We start from the raw sequence: 20,004 nt of genomic DNA on the forward strand, positions 1-20,004 counted from the left end.
TTCAACAGTTCTATTTATTATCAGTTAAATCAAACCTGGACCAAACTTGAGAGTTTAACTGTCTTAATTGACAATGCCTTCACTCCATTTATATCTAGGGTTGCCAAATGTTACCTACCTTGCTGGCGGGGGACTCCTGCACGACTCCCGGTGCGCGCACCGCATGCACGTCACAGGGAAGTGACGTCATGACGCTGGGCACACTGGGGGCGGGGCCACGACCATACAAGGGAAAACCATAGAGTTTTCCCTTGTATGGCCGTGGCCCCACCCCCAGTGTGCCCGGCGTCATAACGTCACTTCCCTGTGACATGCACGCTGGGGCAAGGTTCCCCCCGGGGCGGGGGGATTTCCGCCCCCCAGGGGGATTTGGCAGCCCTATTTATACCCCACCTTTCTCCACAATGGGGACCTAAAGCAACCGACATCATTCTCCTCTCCTCAATTATATCCTCAAAACCACCATGTGAAGTAAGGTAGGCTAAGAATGTGCAACTGGCCCAAGGTCACCCTGTGAGCTTCCATGGCAGAGTAGTGGCTTGAACCTGGATCTCCCAGATCCTAGTCTGAAATTGTAATCACAACATTCTGCTGATTTTTCTGGGGTGGCTGGTGTTGATTTGTAGCATGTGGCCAGGCCTGGGTGAGTCATGCAAGTTGGGGGCAGCAAGTCAGCCAGTGGTTGCTATCAGGCCTCGCCCCATTGAGCTAAAACAGCCCTGGGAAAGGCCCTGCTTCTCCCCGTGCTACAGACATTGCTTCTATTATTTGGGGAGGGGTTAACCCTCCAATTTCTGCAAATCGGGGATGTTTTTCAGGTTTGTTGAAAGATCTGTCTTGTCTATTCATACCTCCAACCTTTGGGTTTAAGTATCCACAGATCTGGCCAAGTTGAGAATTAGATATATTGATCATTTCCATGCATACTGATCAGATGGTGTGATGTGTTTAATTATAATACATTGAGTTCGGTATTTTCAATGTTGTAAAGCTTAGCTTAATATCCAAACATGCTGGCAGTCCTGCCTATTACAACTGATGAGAGAGTCTCAATCTAAAGAATACACTTTCTTTTGATTACTACAGAATTTGTTTTCTACCTTCAACTTTTATTATTTCCTATCTCTCCAATGGCAAAAATTAAGCTCCATGTGTTATGGTAGCACAGGGTACAGCAGTCTACAACTGTTTCTCAAGTAGTGGATATATATGCAATTTTTCTTAGAAAAAATGAACACACTTGTACTTTTAAATTCCATAAATATGCCAAACAGTACAATTTTATAGGCTAATTAAGTTATAAATAGTGTGTTTTATGTTGTCAAATCAGTAAAGAAGTTGATAGGAAAGTAAATATTTCAGTTTCCCCCAAAACTTCCATTTCTTTCCCATGGCTTCGGATTTCCACAAATTTTGCATCTTTTGATGGACCTGCATGTCTTTGTATTGCAGTTCTGAAGTCACTTAGAACTGGTTCACACATGCTGATTTATCATCAATTAATCTATGAAACCTTGACAGCTGAATACATGAACAGACTTCATTGGAAAACATTTGCTATGTATTGATGTGATGCAATACAGAAGTTGTGCCTGAGGTGACATGAAAGTTGACTTGAAGTGACTTGGAATTTCAGTCTGTATCACGTGACCTATTTATTTATTTAGTAAATTTATTCGGCCTTTCTTCCAGGGAGCTCAGGGCAGTGCACATCATTCTCCTTTGCTCCATTTTATCCTCATAACAACCCTGTAAGGTAAGTTAGTCTGAGAGATAGTGAATAAATAGCCCAGGTAGTGGATAAATAGCCTTGGCACAGTGGGAATTTGAACCTGGGTTTCCCAGTCCCTAGTCCATCACCCAAATTACAGTACTACACTGACTCTCTCTGATGATCCATTCACACATGCCGCTTGTTACTTGATGTTCTGGTCTTCATTCGACTAACTAACATCTCTAAACCAACCTGTTTTCTTGGAATTATCTCTCCAGAGCAACATCTAAATGGAAATACCTTCACAACATTGTTCCTTCTTTACTCGAGATCTGGTTCCTGTGGAGGCATGTGGCATGTGTGAAGACCATCACTGGCACTTCATCACTGAACTTCACTCCAATCTAGATGAAGATGCAAGACTGTGTGGGTCACACATTCATTGCATGCACCCAGTAAAATATCCATGTTGTGCAATAAAAATTAATTTAACTTTCTTTGAAAAGTACATAGTAACCACTTTTCAAAGTTAAATCTCCCATTCCCTTTCATTTTTCCTTTTGAAAATCCCCAAACCAGCATGTGTTCTCTATAGACTAATAGTGCACCAAATTTCAGTTTTTCATGTCTAGAATATGAGTAGAGGAAGTCTCTCTGAAACCTAAATATTTTTATATTCCTCCCCCTCTAAAGGCCAGACCCATTTTTTTAAAAAGATGCAAACGTGCTCTGTTCAAGCTGAATTTTGTATGCAAAGTTTGAGCTAAAGTCGCAGTTCTATGGTAGAGGGATAAACCATTAAAATTTTTAAAGGGAATGCTGACAAACCTTTAGAGTAACTGCGGAGTTGCTAGTGGCACCTCTAATTTTTTTTTAGACTTTATCTTCAGAAATAAGCTATGGAGGAGACAAATTCTGTGTTTGACAGAAATGCTATTGCAAGTACTTGTACAAAATATAATATATTCTACAAGACCTCAGGGTTTACTCTCCAATAAGGATGGGAAAAGAAATGCGCCCCACTGTGAGCACACAGTAAGACTGTTTCATATAAAAAGTTGATAATTAGTCCCTGAGTGAATAAAGTAGAAGAGATAAGAGATTGGTACTTACTGCAGCAACACACAAAATGTTTTTTTCCTTGTTGTTAGGATTTGAAAGGCTATATGGAAAGAAAGAAGCTATTTCCCTCCTTTTTAATTGTACAAACCTTTTTAAACCTCAGAAATGCTGATTTCTTAAGTTATACTTAAGAGTAGGAATTCTCAGTTCTGTACTTAGACATATAAGGCACCTGGATATTAACAGAACTGTTGTTTAAAGATTCAAAGATTGTCTTGTTAAAGTTACAGATTTGATTTCGCGGCACTTCTGACATTAGCGGAGTTCTGCTGGCAATGCATTTGTATTTCCCCAACATTTGCCATTAGGGTTTTTTTTTCCCTTCTATTTTTGTTAATAGAGCTTTTTTCCCCTGAAGGTAAATAATTTTCCATTAATAAATCAAATGCCTGTCCTGCAACAGCAGCAACTGATACATGTTTTTCAGCATCCACAACAGGGAGGTTTTCTTTCTCCTCCCCCCCACCCCTTTCATACACACAATACGAAGGAGATCAAAATGATCACTTAATATGCAGTTTAATGCACAACCAATTAGAGATGTCATTTTTAAATGCAACATTTAACAAGTCAAACTCAATTTTTATTTTAGTTTACTCTGATCTCTTTGTCTTCATAAGAGACACCAGATATATATTTACTTAACATATTCTACTCGGTGTTGGTGTAGCTGGAAAACTGGTGTTCACCATCTTACTATTTTTTAAAAGCAGACTGTTACAAACTACTTTATTCTATGACAAAAGTATGATGAATACATTCCAGTATGAAATAAGGGCACTGGACACTGCAACTGAGCCTCCATCATGGATGCAAGGCCTCATAATCATCTCCCTAGAGGTGCTTTGGGTTGTTTTTCCAAGGTTTGGTTTCATCATCTACTGTCAATGCTCAATGAATAAAACTTTGCCAGGCTTAAAGATGCCACTGAGCTTAAACTTTGTTCTACCGCTTCAGACCAACACAGGTACCCACCTGGCTCTGTCAATGGCTGTAAAACCAATTGAATAAGCCTCTAGTCTAGTACAATGATCTCAAACAGACCCTATCCTTTATGAATGAATAAAACCTCCAGACCAGCCACAGCCTATTCTGAGATCATCTACACCATCTCTTCAAGTATACCCTTTCAATTGCTGCTGATATTGCTTGGTGCAGAAACACAAGGTGTGGGAATTAACAGCAAGAGTAATTGGTTTCTAAATATGAACATGTTCAGCACCATGAAATATAAATAAGAAACTACTTGATTCTAAGGCCTGGCTAGACCAATCACAAGAAGCAGCACAAACCTTTACATCAATTCAATAGCGTGAGTTGACACAAGTGAGACACCCAGACACAATTATTTGGGAGAAAACTTTTGGGTATCAATGACTGATAGATTGATTTACAATATTTATACCCTGCCTTATTTCCTTAGACTCAAGGAAGCTCACAATGCAGAGTCTATTGAGAAATAAAAAAAAGATTTGTTGTTCAGTTGCACAGTCGAGTCCAACTCTTCACGACCCCATGGACCACATCACGCCAGGCCCTCCTGTCTTCCACCGTCCTCCAGAGTTTGCCCAATTTCATGTTTGTTGCATCGATAACACTGTCTAACCATCTCATCCTTTGCCGTCTCCTTCTTCTTTTACCTTCACTCATTCCCATCATCAGGGTCTTTTCTAGTGAGTGCTCCCTTCTCCTTTGGTGGCCAAAAATAAGATACCTCCCCCCAAAAAAAGAATAAACCAAGGCACAAATTAAAAATGCACAGACTTAAAGTGCAGCCCAAATTGCCAAAGCTGTTCATTCACCCTCTACTCAAAGCTCCCTGAAATATAACTGACTTGCACGCCTTCCTAAATGCTGTCAGTGAAAATGTCCTCCATACCCATTCTGGGAAGCCATTCCAGAGGACAAGGCCTACCACAGAGAAAGCCATGTATCTTTTGTCATCTGGACAATCTTAAAAAGGCACCTCAAGGTGAAGGCTGTCTGAGGAACCTAACGGGTGCATGGACATACAATAGGAGATGCAGTTTGATAACTATGAAGGCCTTTTAAGGCTGTCATAAGTGGAATTTGTCTGAAGTAACTAGTTGCCAGTGCAGTTGTAAATATATTCTAAGCTTATATATATAAAAGCTTACAATATACTTAGTTTTAAATATAAATTTAATTTTAAATTCTATATATATATATATAATTTTAGTTACATTATATAACATTGACATTTAGTAAAAATAATTTGGTTCAGTGCTTTTTGGTGGGTTATAATATTTCACTGAGCCCATCATACAAATAACTATTAGACATTTGGGTATGATCCATGCCCCTCAGGCATGCCTGCTTCCACAAGAGGTAGGATTATATGGAAATGGTATACTGAATGTATTCTATGGCTCCAAGTGCCTCAGTTATAATTAATTAGGTGTTCCCTTCATTATAGCTTAAAGGAAAATCCACCAAAGTCCAAGCCTGAGCACCTTCTGAATATGTTAGGCATATTTGTATATAATGATCTTTGGTAAAAGGTGGGATGATTTAATCAGTTAATTCTAGTGAACCAACTTGGGTTGTTGTTTTGCTTTTGGTATCAGTCTTAAGCCTTCAGGCAGCAAGAGGCACTACATCTTAAAAAATAAATAAAATAAATGTTTGGGATAAATTAATCAGTTGTATATCAAATTATCAAATTATCTGTAGTCGGTTGGGAAAGAATGGAAGAGTTGATCCCAATGTTGATGGAAATCTTTGGTTTGGATCTTGCCCAAAATTATAGCTAATGAAAGTATTTCCACCCATTGAGTGTAACATTCTCGTCTCCCACTGCCACCAGAAATGTTGCTCCTGGGGAATGAGGGACCCCTGAGGAAAGCATGAGGGGGCAGCTGGAGATCACAGGAGAGAGGAAATCAGCAGAAATAGTGTTCTTTCCGTCAGCAGAAATGTTGGGCAGGATCCCACATATTTTTTCTGAGGCAGAGGGAGAAAGAAGGAAAAAATAATCCTAGAATTAGATTCAAGCTCTTAATACAATGACATTACTTTGATCTGCACCCCTTGTATAAGGAGTTACATTCAGGAATGGTAAGAAGAAAAATAAGATTTTGGAGGCTATTCTGTTGGAGTCTATTTAACCCTGTGGCATGGTAGAGAGAGAGAGAGATTGGGATTTATACCCCACCCTTCACTGCCCAAAGGAGTCCCAGAGTGGCTTACAATCTCCTTTCCCTTCCCCTCCCCACAACAGACACAGCTGGGAGGTAGGTGGGGCTGAGAGAGCTCTTCCGAGAACTGCCCTTGAGAGTACAGCTCTGAGAGAACTTGTGACTGACCCAAGATCACACCAGCAGCTGCATGTGGAGGAGTGGGGAATCAAACCCGGTTCTCCCAGATTAGAGTCCACACTCCTAATCAGTACACCAAACGGGCTCTAATCTGGTAGATTGTTTATGAGAGTTTGGCATATAGACAAGTGGGCACAACCCACTTGGAATAGGTGCCACTATTCCTTAGTAAACAGTAGACTTACAATCTATATTTAAAAATAAAGTCTGTGTTATTAAAAAGAATACCAGAGTTAATTTAATTGTGTAGCAGTGGAAGATGCAACAGTCCAATTAGCCCATTTGCAAATAGCCACTTATACCTGATAACTTGTGCCAAGTAAGAATCACCACTAGAAAAGTTTTTGTAAAGTGGAAAAGAGGTTTGCATATTTATTTCAGGCAGTCCAAAGGGCAGTTGTGATTTAGATCATTATGTGTGAGTAGACTAGCATAGTCAGACAGGACAAGGAATATAAAGCCTCCCTTCTTGTTTTCCAATTGGCTCACAGAAGAGTCCTATTGAGGAGGGCATTTGCAATCTAGAATTTTGGGGGATTGTTTGCAGTTGCTGCATGTTTTGTGTTGGCATATGTTTCTTATTGGAAATAATTTAATTTTCAATTAGTTTATTAGCTGCTTTGAGCTTCAGAGAAGCAAGATTTTACAAAATTAAATATAAACTTTTGCAGGCTTATTTGCAAGGTGGGGATACTCCCATACATTCCAAATAGCCCAGTAAATATTAATAGGAATGTGCTGCAAAAGTCAACTTACTTCTATTGATTCAGTCCAAGAACAGCATGGCTTGTATCCAACTGTGCACTTCCATGAACAAAATCAAGTAATTGGTTGGATCCCAATGATAGGGCATTTCCGCATTCTCATTTTGCTCCCTCTGTCTGGCATAAGAACCTGCAGTTTAAATCTACAGTGAGTTATACTGGACATAAACCAGTGTAATATTAAATTGACCACTTGAGGGAGCAAAACAAGTACAGAACAGAAACACACAACCCCCCCCCACCACCACCACCACCAAAGAAACAGGAATTACAAGTGAGGAAAATGAAAATGAGGAAAAGCCCCTAATTTGTGCTAATGGAAGGGTGAGTGATTTGTGTCAATATTCCATTCCCCTGCCATAGATCTGTGATTTAGTCCTCACATAATCCTGGGGGACCATGTTCCCCAAGAGCAGCATTTTGGAAAATCAATGGTCTACAGTGGGAGGGGGAGGCAAGAAAGTTCTGTTCTGCTAATGGAAGTACCATACATTAGGGGACATTATCTTTGGGATCCAACCCACTATTGTCAATAAACCACTTATTTTTGTAAAGCATCATTGACACTGGAGACACAAGAAGTCCTTTGATCACAATTCAAATTTTGAGCTAATTTGCACAAACCCTCATAACAGCCAATCCTTTGCATGCTTACACAAGTAAGTGCTGTTCACTTCAATGAAAATTACATCCAAGTAACTTCATAGAAAGTTGTGCAGCCGTATACCTGGTACCTGATTTCTAATTTGACTGGTGCACTTACAGGCAAATGCTCATTCTCCAGGTGGTAACCGGGTATCTCTGTTGCAACCAAATGCAAGTAGTTGCTCCAAAACTGAATTGAGCTAGTGGGTTTGATCCTGCAGATCTGTTCTGCCAGTGCTTTCCACCAGCAGTAGGAGCCTTCCTCTTATGCAAGAGGTGTCAGGGAAAGGCTCCTTGCCCAAGAGGGAAACACTAGAGGAACAAAATTTGAGTCCAGTGGCAACTTTAAGACTAACAAAATTTTATTCACGGTATTGTGCTGGTCTATGACCATTTTAATAATGGTTGGTTGGTTGGTTGGTTGGTTGGTTGGTTGGTTGGTTGGTTGATTGGTTATTCAAAGTATGAGCTTTCGTGCATGTACATGAAAGCTCATACCTTGAATAAAACTTTGTTGGTCTTAAAGGTGCCACTGGACTCAAATATTGTTCTGCTGCTTCAGACCAACTAGAAGAGCAGATACGCAGGATCCAATCTGTTGCAATAGAATGCTGGTGCTGATGCATTTGAAAACAAATTACAATTTATTTTACTTCTATAAGCCTTTGTTTTAGGATTACAGTCAAAATCATGCAAAAACAAGGAAAGGAAATATATCAGTAGTGTGTGTGTTTGTGTGTGTGTGCACATATTCAATCTGCTTAAATGACAAGAGAAAGAAAACAAAAGAGGAAAAATATTTTTGAGGGATTCGGGTCAGGCAGGTTATTTTGGCAGTCACTGGAGTGTACCAGATGGTTCATTAGCATAGGGTAAGACAAGTCAAAGGCTTTCAGAATAATTTAGCAAATGTCAAAAAGAAACAAGAACCCTGTCATTTTTATTAGAATTAACTGCATCATACCCTGGACACAGATTTCACCTTGGGTCAGAAAAATTAATACAGAATTATATGAGTTGTGTAATATACTGGGTTAAAGTTACGTCTTCCTCAAGGGACTCATTTTCTGGCAATATATTACAGTCCTTGGTGTTAGGAATCCTCAGCCTTTCCCTTTGTAAGGTATGGCAGGGGGGTGGGTGAGGAAAGTTGACCTTGCTCAAAATCCATTGGTGACTAATTGATCTGAGGTATATGCAGAATTTCAACAAGACATTCCACTAAAGCTGTGCTGTGATCATTTTCCCAGGAAACTTGGCAGAGGGGTTTTTACTGAATATTCAGCAGTGTGTAAAGTATCCTTTTGTCAAGAGGAAAAGGCAATCATTGAGAAAAACACCACTTTAGTAAACAGGAAGTAAAACATGGGTTTTTATCATCTTTACAATAAAGTTATATATTATGATTGTGTATCTTTTTTAATTTTTGTTCATGCAGATGTCAAAAATCTAGAGAACTTCCAGCTGGTGGAAGGTGTTCAAGAACAAGTAAACACTGCTTTGCTGGACTACACTATGTGCAACTACCCGCAGCAGACAGACAAATTTGGGCAGCTTCTCCTGCGGCTCCCGGAAATCCGAGCGATCAGTATGCAGGCTGAAGAATACCTCTACTACAAACACCTGAATGGGGACGTGCCATGTAATAACCTCCTCATTGAAATGCTGCATGCAAAAAGAGCATAATTATATCCTTGTTCAGCTTCTGCATTTGAGAAAAGATAAGAAAAAAAAATACTCTGAACTGCTCCGAGCAACCCTAATTAAAAGAACTTGGATTTAAAAGAACTTTGCAAAAAAAATGGTATAATAATCAAGTACTTAATAGTAAATAAGTGATGTATCAGGGTATTTGTATTGCAAACTGTGAATCAAATGCTACACGGTCTCTCCAAAGGAACATGTATAGGACTTCATCACTGGCTGGAAAGGAAGTGGATACCATTGCTGACATTAAACAAACAAAAAAGGACTAACGGATCTTGTAAGTTACACTTTTGTCAGTTACCACTTGATACAAATTTCAGAACAGCTTCTGTCTGTGTTATTAAGAGGTGAGGGGATTTATATGCACTAAGTTCCTTCAATGGTTAGCAGGACTGCAAACACCTCTGAAGGATGTAAAATTGCAGCCTCCTTGGGCCATCCTTCCAAGAACTGTTCTCTCTTCTTCAAGCAAGGATACGGCACCAGTCTGTAATAAAGATCTGGGGTTGGCCACATCCACAGTATAAATAGCAGCACCACCAAAACAAAAGAAATAAAGCCTGGTTTTCGGACTATCTGTAACTCAGGCTTGCAAACAGTTAACACGAAGAGGGGGGGATCTGTTTGTATGTTAGCTTGGCATTCTTAATATGTTTCCAAAGTGGGGGGGGGTGTCATTGTGTTCATGTTGTTTGGTCAGGCAGTATCCTTCTGCTGATGATGGAATGAGGAATGGCCACAAGTGTCACGACTGGGCAACCATCTTTGAACCGTGTTTCCAGTGTAGCAGCTCAAACATTGCTGGAATGGCTTCTCAGAGCTTTTTAGTGCCAAATAAGCTTGTGGATACCATTTATTCTTTCAGAAGTCCTCTTAAAAACAAGAACTTCCCTTCGGATTTCAAGCAGCAGCATCTCTAACCACAGTCAGTCAGCAACCTAGTTAAACTGAAGTACTTGGGTTTAAGAAGGTAACACAGTCCAGAGATTTCCATTTATACCTTATTGTCAGTGTGGTGTGGTGCTTGGAGTGTTGGGGTAGAATCTGGGAGAACCTGGTTCAGATTCCCACTCCATGGAAGTTTGCTAGGTGATGTTGGGCCAGTCACCCCTCACAGCCTAACTTACCCCAGAGGGTTATTGTGAGGATAAAACACAGGAAAGGATAACAATGTAAGCTGCCTTGCCCCCCCCATTGGGGAGAAAGGTGGGGTATAAATGAAATAAATAAATAAATAAACAAATTACTGGTTATCTCGTGTGAGAGAAGGGGATGGAAGATGGCAAGGGATAACCCAGTCTCATCAGATCTTGTAAGTTAAGCAGAGTCTGTACTTGGGTGGAAGACCACCAAGGAGGATTCTGCAGAGGAAGGCAATGGCAAACCACTTCTGCTTCTCACTTGTCTTGAAAGCCCCTTGATGGCACTTAACGTCTCTACCGTGAGAGAAGAGTGGTGGGTGGCACCCCATAAGTTCCTCTCCTCACCCTTGCTTTCCTACATGTTCTGAATTGGAATGTAGGGCCAAACTATCTGCCTGGGGAGCATATGTGAACACACAGTATAGCTAGCGTTAGAGCAGGCCTGCAGAACTTGTGACCTTGCAAGCAGAGGGTGGCCCACAGCTATATATGACAGTCCACCAAGGACCACAATTCATGGCTGGCAAGCTACATTCAACTTGTCGGGCCTCGGGTTATTCAGACTTGTTCTGAAATAGACAGTTGGCCATTATGTATCTCATGTGACCAGTAAACCTGAATTCTGGCAGGAAACCAGTATCAGAATTTTACAAGCCAAAGGTGGCGTGACAAAGGCTGGACCCCACCAAGTTCCATTGACGATGCATCAGATTCCACCCTGACTCTGCCACCTATCCTGACTCAGCCACCAAACTGACTCAGTTTTTCACTCGCTCAGGTTCTTCCCATGTCTCTGGCTCTTAGCTCTACCTGCCCCCACCTCCAGGATGGCCCAGAACAGTATTTTTTAAATCAAAGGTTGTCAGCCTTATATAACTCTATCTCTGCTACTACACTTGGGCAAGAAGAGAATGCAATCACGTTATGGGATCTTGCGCTGGTGTAGTCCACTCTCGATGAGAGCTTAAAACCAAGTACTTGAACTTGGACCAGTTTCTGGATCAAGTGGTAGGTAACAGAAACCAATTAACACAGTGCTTTTACCTATGCAAGTAAAGACACTCAAAATGTATAAGCTGAGGAATCTGGGCAGTTGAATAGTATTACTAGGAGTGTGGAAAACCGCCAATTTTACCAGTCTTTCAAATGCGAAAAATTATTATTTGAGCAAAGTGACTAAAATCTTTTGTTTGAGGACAGAAGAATGCTATTGCTGTGACTCTGTAGACCAAAGTCTGCTGCAGAACAAATACTGGAGGAGTACAAATAAATGTTCTATCTAAAATGAAGATATCAGTATTATAAAATGTAGTGCCACAGTTATGAGAGCTTTGCCTTATTTCAGAATCCTGTATAGATGCAGATCAACATACGTTTAGAGGGGGAAAGTATTAATTCTTTACATTGGGGGGGGAATTAAAAAGATTATGGTGTTTACATTTGTTAGATCCTGGGAAGGGGGGAGGGGGGACACTGTGCTGATGTTGCAAAGCAGTGATTACCTTAATGTTGCTTTCTGATTGGTAATGACCTTACCAGTACTTAATTACTGTATGTCGTGAGACACTAAAATCAAAAAGGGAATCTCATTTATACTTAATTTTTTTTTTTAGATTATTGGCTGCACAATCTTTTGTAGAAACTGTATAAAACTTCTCCTCCCTTAGCTTTGTTTGTTTGTTTGTTTTCATGACGATTGCTGGCTTTTAAATAGTTTTATTTATATTGTATCTCACAGTTTTCATTGTAGACAATTATGATGCTAATTTATTGTTCCTTGGTTTCATCTTTATATATATAAATATATATATAAAATATATAGCCAGAATAAAGAAGCCAAATATATGTGTTTATTACAGCATGTCTTCAAGTTAGTGGAACATAGTTCAGGGACACACAAGGGTCTTTACCATTTAAGATCATTTGCTTGATTCAATGTCTGTAAATCTTCATAATCCTAAATGTAGTTTATTTAAAATCTATTGTAAATTTTGCGATTTGCACCTCCCTTGGTTCCGTGTGAACCTAGAGAGGCGCAGTCTTACCTTTAAATTCTTTTCAAAGCAGTGTACATTTTATACCAAAGACAACATTTTTTTTTGTACTAGTGCAAAACAGAGTATTTTATCACCATGCTAATCTGGTCTGACATTCTGTTTACATTTGGATCAGGGCCGCCAGCCAGCAGGGAGAGAGGGACAATAGAAAACCCTTGCTCAAACAGAGTGGCATTCCCTTTGCAACAAATAAGCTCCTGCTCCCAGTACTTCTGCTCTTCCCTCACAAATAATCTGCCTTGACCACTCACACAGACTCCATCCAAGTCACTGGTGCCCAAGGCAGAAAAGCTAAAAGTGTTCCTCCACCGCTGCTGCCATCGCCACTGTGGTAAAAATATAAAGGCTAGGATTCAAAGAACTGTATCAAAAGTTCCACGTACCCAAAGGGGTTGTATGTATCAAGCAGTAAACTTCCATGCCACGTGGCATACCTCTTTGGAAACTAAAATCAATTCAGAAGGAATTTGTGATGTGACATGAACACTGCAGTTTACAAAAGGGGGAGAGGGTTTGCTAAGCATGTCCCAATCCTTCAGCACACCTAAACTAGCTCGGTAGATTTCAGCCAATAGGATATTAAATAACTGACAGTTTGCTACCATTTAGTGGTATCCCCAAATCTACCACCCTGCCCACAGGATGATAAATAGGCAGCAGAAGCATCAGTGACAGCAAGTTGGGAATTATAGATTAGGAAGATCCTTTTTATAGGAGTGCTAGAAGGTGTCCAAATGAAGAACTTGCCCTTGGTGTCAGCCACACCGTGCATATGCACACTGAAAGGAGAGTAACAAACTTATGTAAGGCCACGTAACTCTTAGAAGTTTGTCTCACATCGTACATGACTAATGCTGACTTACGGGTCTTTGACAACAAAAGTTCACCCTACATTTTCTCTTTGAATGGGAACATTGTTTTAAAAAATTACAAATCAAGTTATAACCAGTAGCGCTAAAAGTAATTCTGGATTTGTTTATGTCTCATACACACACGGTTGACTATTTTTTACTTTTCCTGTGACCAGATATGTAAACTTTTAACTTTTTTATTGAAATAACCATGGCAAATTTCACTAAAAAGGGAATAAACCAACTAAATAAAGCACAATTATCTATAGACAGAACAAGATCGTTAACATAAGGATGTTAAAAGGCATACAACAGTTAGTGGAAATGGTTTCATATAAACTAGAACACACATTAGCCAATATCTGTGGTTCCAAGAATCCCTCTGATTACCCAAAGTTTGCAAACTACTGTTAATTATTAACCAATTTGTAACAAGACATTTACCTATGATTGCTTTATCAATTACATATTAGTAAAAGCAGATTAAAAATACAAAGGTTCTGGCTTTGGCTGGTTTCTTATAGTTGTTCAGTGTTTGTAACCAGACAATCTGTGGTGTCTATTTGTATTACAGATGTTCCACAGCTGCCAGGCATTTGAATCCATGCAACCCTTAGAATGTGCAGTTAGTTACTTGTTAAAGTTCTCTTACTGTATATGTGAAGTTCATGTTGTCATGTCAGTTCTTGCCAGGAATTTCTCAACACCAATGGATTTTTATTTCCAGTATTTCAATAAATATTGATATGGCCATTCTGATCATTTAAAATTGTTTTTATGACAACCTCTTTGTAAAAGAACATTGAGAAACCTCAATAAAAATCAATTCCTCCGCAGAAGCAGAAAACCAAATGGATGCAGAAAGGACTGCCTGCTTAGATGGGTGAAGCCCATACTTTTGTGTGATACAATGAAATTGAAAGTTTCTAAATAACTTGTAAGAAACATTGGTAGGGCACATGATTTGCATGCAGAAGGTTCCAGATGCACTTCCTGGCATGCTCTCTTAAGAAAATGTCAAGTCCGCAAAAGATTTCTGGCTGAATCTTTAGAGACCCTCTGCTAACCAGAATTCTAATACTGAGCTAGACAGACCAATGACCAGACAGTACAAGGCAGTCTGAGGAGAAGGGGAGGAAATGAATTTACAGAGAATTCTTGAAGCAGTTCTGTTCCCCCCCATCCGTGTACACACCATTATGTTTAACCCAGGCCTGCAGCTAAATGCCACACACTAGTCATGCATAGTGGCCTGGCAGGTGCTTAACAACGACATTTTATTGTCAGTCCTCACTAGGCTGTAAACAACAGATTGATTGAACCACTAGGGAACCCCCGTGCATCGGCTTGGAGGGCACCACTCATACAAGCCTGGCTGAAAAGCTTTTACCATGCAGATCTCATGCATCACGTTATGAACAGCTACATGCCTGCCAGCAGCCAGCCAGCAGCCAGCTAATCACTATACGAGACACAACGGGCAACTTTAGACAAGGAGTTTAGATCTGCTAGCTGCTGTGACATCCCTGCACCTGTGGCTTAGAAACACACATGATCAACAGCCTCATGAGAAGAGTGTGTTGTTGGACTGCATACTTCAAGCAGAAGACTGAATGCTCTCTCTCTCTCTCTCTCTCTCTCTCTCTCTCTCTCTCTCTCTCTCATAAAGATATCCCTTACATATCAAAACTTCAAGGTTACCAACAAAGCTAGCTAGAAACCTCTCCCTGACATGCTAGGTTTGTATGTGCATGAAGGTTCTTTCAACTGGGGGAAGGATCATTGGTACAACCAGCTCCCCAACCAGTAAAATGAAGACACGCAGTCTCATAAGAGATGTGTCACACAGAGCCCCTGATCACAGAGCCTGGCTGTCAGCCACTGCTCCTTTCCAACTCTACTTGGCGAAAGAGTCATCATAACTCAAAAGTGTACTCCTTTACAAACAGAAGCCAGGCTATCAAAAATTATTCAACATATATGTTAGGCTACAATCCTGAAAGCACTTTCATGGGAGTAAGACTCATTGAATAAAAGTTGGGCTTACATCTGAGCAGACCAGCTTCTCTCTGTCTACTGCAGCTGAAAATCACATCACATCACAACAGCTGTCTTGTCACTCCTTACACTCTAAAAACCTCTAGCATAAGACTTGTTAGTCTTTAAAAAAAATTTTATGTATGTATGTATTTATTTATTTGTGACATAAAGGCAGCTAACAGATGAAAAGCACACATAATTAAAAAATATATTGCAAACCATTAAAACCAAACAAAAACATATCATTAAAACAATTAAAACCAAGCAGAAAGGAAGGATCACTCAGAGAGCACCAGACAAAACAAAACAAAAAGTCTGTACCTACTGGTGGAAGACAGCAACGAAAGGGGACAGGCAAGTCTGTCTGAGGAAACAGTTCCAGAGCTTTGGTGCCACAATCGAGAAGGCCCTCTCCTGGGTTGCCACCCACCTTATCTCAGAATCCAGGGTCACCCAAATCAGAGCCTCAGAAGATGACCATAGTGGTTGGGTAGGTTTGTAAGAAAGTAGGTGGTCCTTCATGCTTGATTGTTCCAAGACCCCTTATTTATTTGTACCTTACAGTGTAAGGTTTACACAGTTATTTTCTCTTTATTTGGGATGCAGTCTGGATGGTGGCTCATTTGTGGTTCAATTCTGAAAATATGATAAGGGGACCAGCCCCCCCCCCATAGCAAGAGATCTCCCCCCTGCCTCTGCTGCCCACTGCTACCCAGTGCAAAAGTGTGTGGCCAAAACTGACATTGCGGCTACACCATGTAACCAGAAGTGATGTCACATGTTTCTGTGACTGTCTAGCAATACCACAAAACTCTTTGGTGGATTGCTAGAGCATCACCACAACACATGGCATCACTTCCAGTTACGCAACGCCCCATAACACATCACCCCAGCCCTAGATTTACAACAAGCAGAAAGGGGAACAGGAAGCAAAACTCAGAACTTCAGAATAACATCTCAGCAATTTAATGCCTAACATCACCAGGGACAATTCCCAAGCTTTCCAAACAAGGCCAGTGTGGTGTGATGGTTAAGTGCATGGTCTCTAATCTGGGAGAACCGGGTTTGATTCCCCACGCCTCCACTTGCAGCTGCTGTATGACCTTGGGCAAACCATAGTTCTGTCAGAGCTGTTCTGGAAAGAGCAGTTCTGGAAAGAGCTCTCTCAGCCCCACCTACCTCACAGGGTGTCTGTTGTGGGGAGGGGAAGGGAAAGGAGTTTGTAAGCCACTCTGAGACTCCAAGTGAAGGGCAGGGTATAAATCCAATCTCTTCTTCTTCTTCTTCTTATGCCAAGAGAATCTGCCAAGGAGACAAATGTTGCTAACATGAGAAAACACTGTCTTCCTGCATTTGGCCTTCATTTTAAAACAGAAGCTACAGTTCTCACTGAAGAAAGAAACTACTTCCAGCCATGTTAGTTCATGGAAAAACCCAGTAGCGATACAAAGGTTATATCTTTATTAGGAACTACTAAGACATCACAAAGTAGCAAACTTCCAGGTTCTGCATAACTCTTGTTTAGATTAGCTGTAAAGCTAAACTATTAATGAGACACCCTGCCAAACTGCACACTACGTTTTCTTTTTTTAAAATATATATTTATTGGTTTTTAACATTAAGTTCATATACATACATCTTCCATATATTATATTGTGAGTCCTCTATACATTATTTTCTATCCATTGTTTGACTTTTGCCCATTTTTGAATAACAACTTTCTCCTTAGTCCCTTGTAGTTGTGCTTGTAGCCAATCCATTTCCACCACCTCTAACAATCTTAACGCTATTTCCTATTGGGAGGGTAGTCTATCCGTTTTCCAATATTTTGCTTCTAAGATCCTTGAGATCGTATAAATATGCAGCAAAATAAATTGTTCTCTATGTGAGTATTGATCATCTGGTATTATATTCAACAAATACATTTCAGGGGTTAAGTCCATATTTAAATGCATAATTTCCCAAATTATATTTTGTACAGTTTTCCAATACTTTTGAACTTTTTGGCATCTCCACCACATATGGTAGAAGGTGCCCACATTAGACTTACATTTCCAGCATATATTAGAGACATTCTTTTGACATTTGGAGATTCTATCTGGTGACCAGTACCATCTATGATGCATTTTATATACATTTTCTTTATATGATACTGCTCTCAAGATTTTAAATTTTTTCCAGACTTTATGCAATTTTTCCAAATTTATATTGTGTCCTATATCCTGCATCCAAGACACCATTGATGTTTTTACGATTTCCTCCAGCATCACTTCCTCAAGTAACCAATTATAAAATTTCTGAATCAGTTTGTCATTTGATGGTAACCAGATTCTATCTAACTATCTATTTTTATTTTCCCCAAAGCCAACGTTTGTGTCTTTATCATATCTAGATCTTAATTGGTTATATTCCCACCAAGATAACCTAATGTTATGTTGTTCCGCTAAAACTTCCGCTTCTTTCAACTTTTTCTTACTATTTAATAATATTTCATATTTTTCTACTGAGTTGGGTCTGGGGTTTCCCCACATCCACAGAGCAGCTGTAGAAAACAGTGTTTCAAAAGTCGACAAAAGTCCCAATTCAGTTCAGTTCATTGGGGAAGGAGGGCTCCTGCCTCCCCCATCCCATTTTCCTGTACTGAAACAGTTCAGGCAGAGGAATTACTTGCCCTATTTTGGAGCTGCATGCACACATGCAGTTTGGCACAGTATCTCACTAATTGTCTGCTCTACCTGTTCTATGGCTGAGTTCAGACGGGCAGTTTGTCCCGATATAGGCGTGTGAGGAATGTTTCACAACCAGATTAAATGGGCTGTTCACACAGGCACATCTGTCCAGCGTTCCCGCCCGTACTCAACCCGTCTTGTAACACTTCTCTCCCAAGTTTAAAAGATACCTAGTGAAAGTGGTAGCAAACCCTGGAAAGCGCAATTATCCCACATCCATCCCGCACCAACAAAGTGTGAATGCCAAAAGCTGAATTTTTCTTATGCGCTCATGCACATAAGCGCTCATGCGCATAAGAACATATCTCCAGATTACAAAAAAAGAAAGCTACGCCTTACAGCCATGCCTCCAGCCCAACAGTGTGAACACTCCCTTATACCTCCTCCCAGTATGCTCCCACATCAGTTGCTGCAGTGTGAATGGGAAAACCCAGAACAGTTTGTTCCAGGTCTTTTTTGCCTAGATTTATTGGGGTGGAGCTTGGGGAGGGCAGAGTTTGGGGAGGGGAGGGTCCTCAGCAAGGCACATGCCATTGAGTCCATCCTCCAAAGCAGCCATTTTCTCTAGGGGAACTAGTCTTGGTTGTCTGGAGATTAATTGTAATAGCGGGCGATCTCCAGGTGCCGCCTGAAGGTTGGCAATCCTATCATTGTGTCATGATGGGAATTTGGAAAGATTTCCCATGTACCCAAACAAACTGATCTCAGCCTTTGAGAAAGGATCTTAACATGTTTATTTACAGATTATAAAACTTGGGCCTATATTGTATGGTTGCCAGCTCCGAGTTGGGAAATATCGGGAGATTTGAGGTGTGGCGCATGGAGAAGGCAGAGTTTTTGGGTGGGGATGGACCTCAGCAGGGTACAGTGCCATAGAGTCCATCCTCCAAAGCAGCCATTTTCTCCAGGGGAACTGATCCCTACTGTCTGGAGATCGGTTGTAATCGTGGGAGATCTCCAGGTGCCACCTGGAGGTTGGCAACCCCTGGCTACAGGTCCTACCTTAGACCACATCAGAAACCATCTCACAACACCCATTCCTGGTTCTGCCTCCCAGGTTCCACCAGGAGGCAAATTCAAACATTAATTCTTCATTAACAAACCCTCTTCCACACATTGATATCAATAGGCTTAGAATGGTATAACTCTGTTCAGGATTACTTGCAAATTGGGATTAGAGCGCTCACTCACGTTCCTGATTTTAGGTTCACACATAGGGTTGCCTGCTCTGGGTTGAGAAATATCTGGAAGTTTTGAGGGTGGAGCCTGGGGAGAGTGGGGTTCAGGGAGGGGAGGGAAGGGAAGGGACCTCATAAGGACATAATGCCATAGAGTCCACTCTTCAGAAGACCCTGATGCTGGTAAAGATTGAAGGTCAAAGAAGATGGGGACGGCAAAGGATGTGATGGTTAGACAGTGTCAAAGATGCAACGAACATGAAGTTGAGCAAATTTCAGAGGATGGCGGAAGACAGGAAGGCCTGGCGTGATCTGGTCCATGGGGTCACGAAGAGTCGGACTCGACTGTGTGACTGAACAACAAACCACTCTTCAGAACTGACCTCTGTTACCTGGAGATCAATTGTAATACTGAGAGAGCTCCAGCCACCACCTGGTGACTGGCTATCCTATTCACACAGCAGAAATGAGTGTGTTCAAAACAACATCCATTTATTTGCAGGAAGATCCAGGGAAGGGAGCAACTGTTTTCAGGACAAGCTCAGACTTTTCTGATGCTTAGGCTGATTTCACACACCTTGGATAATGCACTTTGAATGGACTTTAGGGATTGTTTGCAACTGGATTTTCCTGTGTGAAACACTGAAAATCTGCTTGCAAAAAATTGCTAAAGTGCATTGGAAGTGCATTACCTGATGTGTGTGACAGCAGCTGCAT

At 40.7% G+C, this 20,004-nt stretch overlaps 1 protein-coding gene across 1 annotated transcript in view; it reads left to right on the forward strand.

The window, feature by feature from the left end:
* The window catches only part of NR5A2 (nuclear receptor subfamily 5 group A member 2), a 158,842-nt gene extending 149,573 nt beyond the window's left edge, over window positions 1-9,269 (forward strand). Inside the window, exon 6 of the mRNA XM_015417030.1 lies at window positions 9,022-9,269. Within this exon, the coding sequence (XP_015272516.1) occupies window positions 9,022-9,269 (248 nt within the window). The remainder of the gene's footprint in view (window positions 1-9,021) is intronic.
* Window positions 9,270-20,004: the final 10,735 nt, after the last annotated feature.

The sequence above is a fragment of the Gekko japonicus genome, unplaced genomic scaffold (assembly GCF_001447785.1).
Source record: "Gekko japonicus isolate JY-2015 unplaced genomic scaffold, Gekko_japonicus_V1.1 scaffold564, whole genome shotgun sequence".
NCBI lineage: Eukaryota > Metazoa > Chordata > Lepidosauria > Squamata > Gekkonidae > Gekko > Gekko japonicus.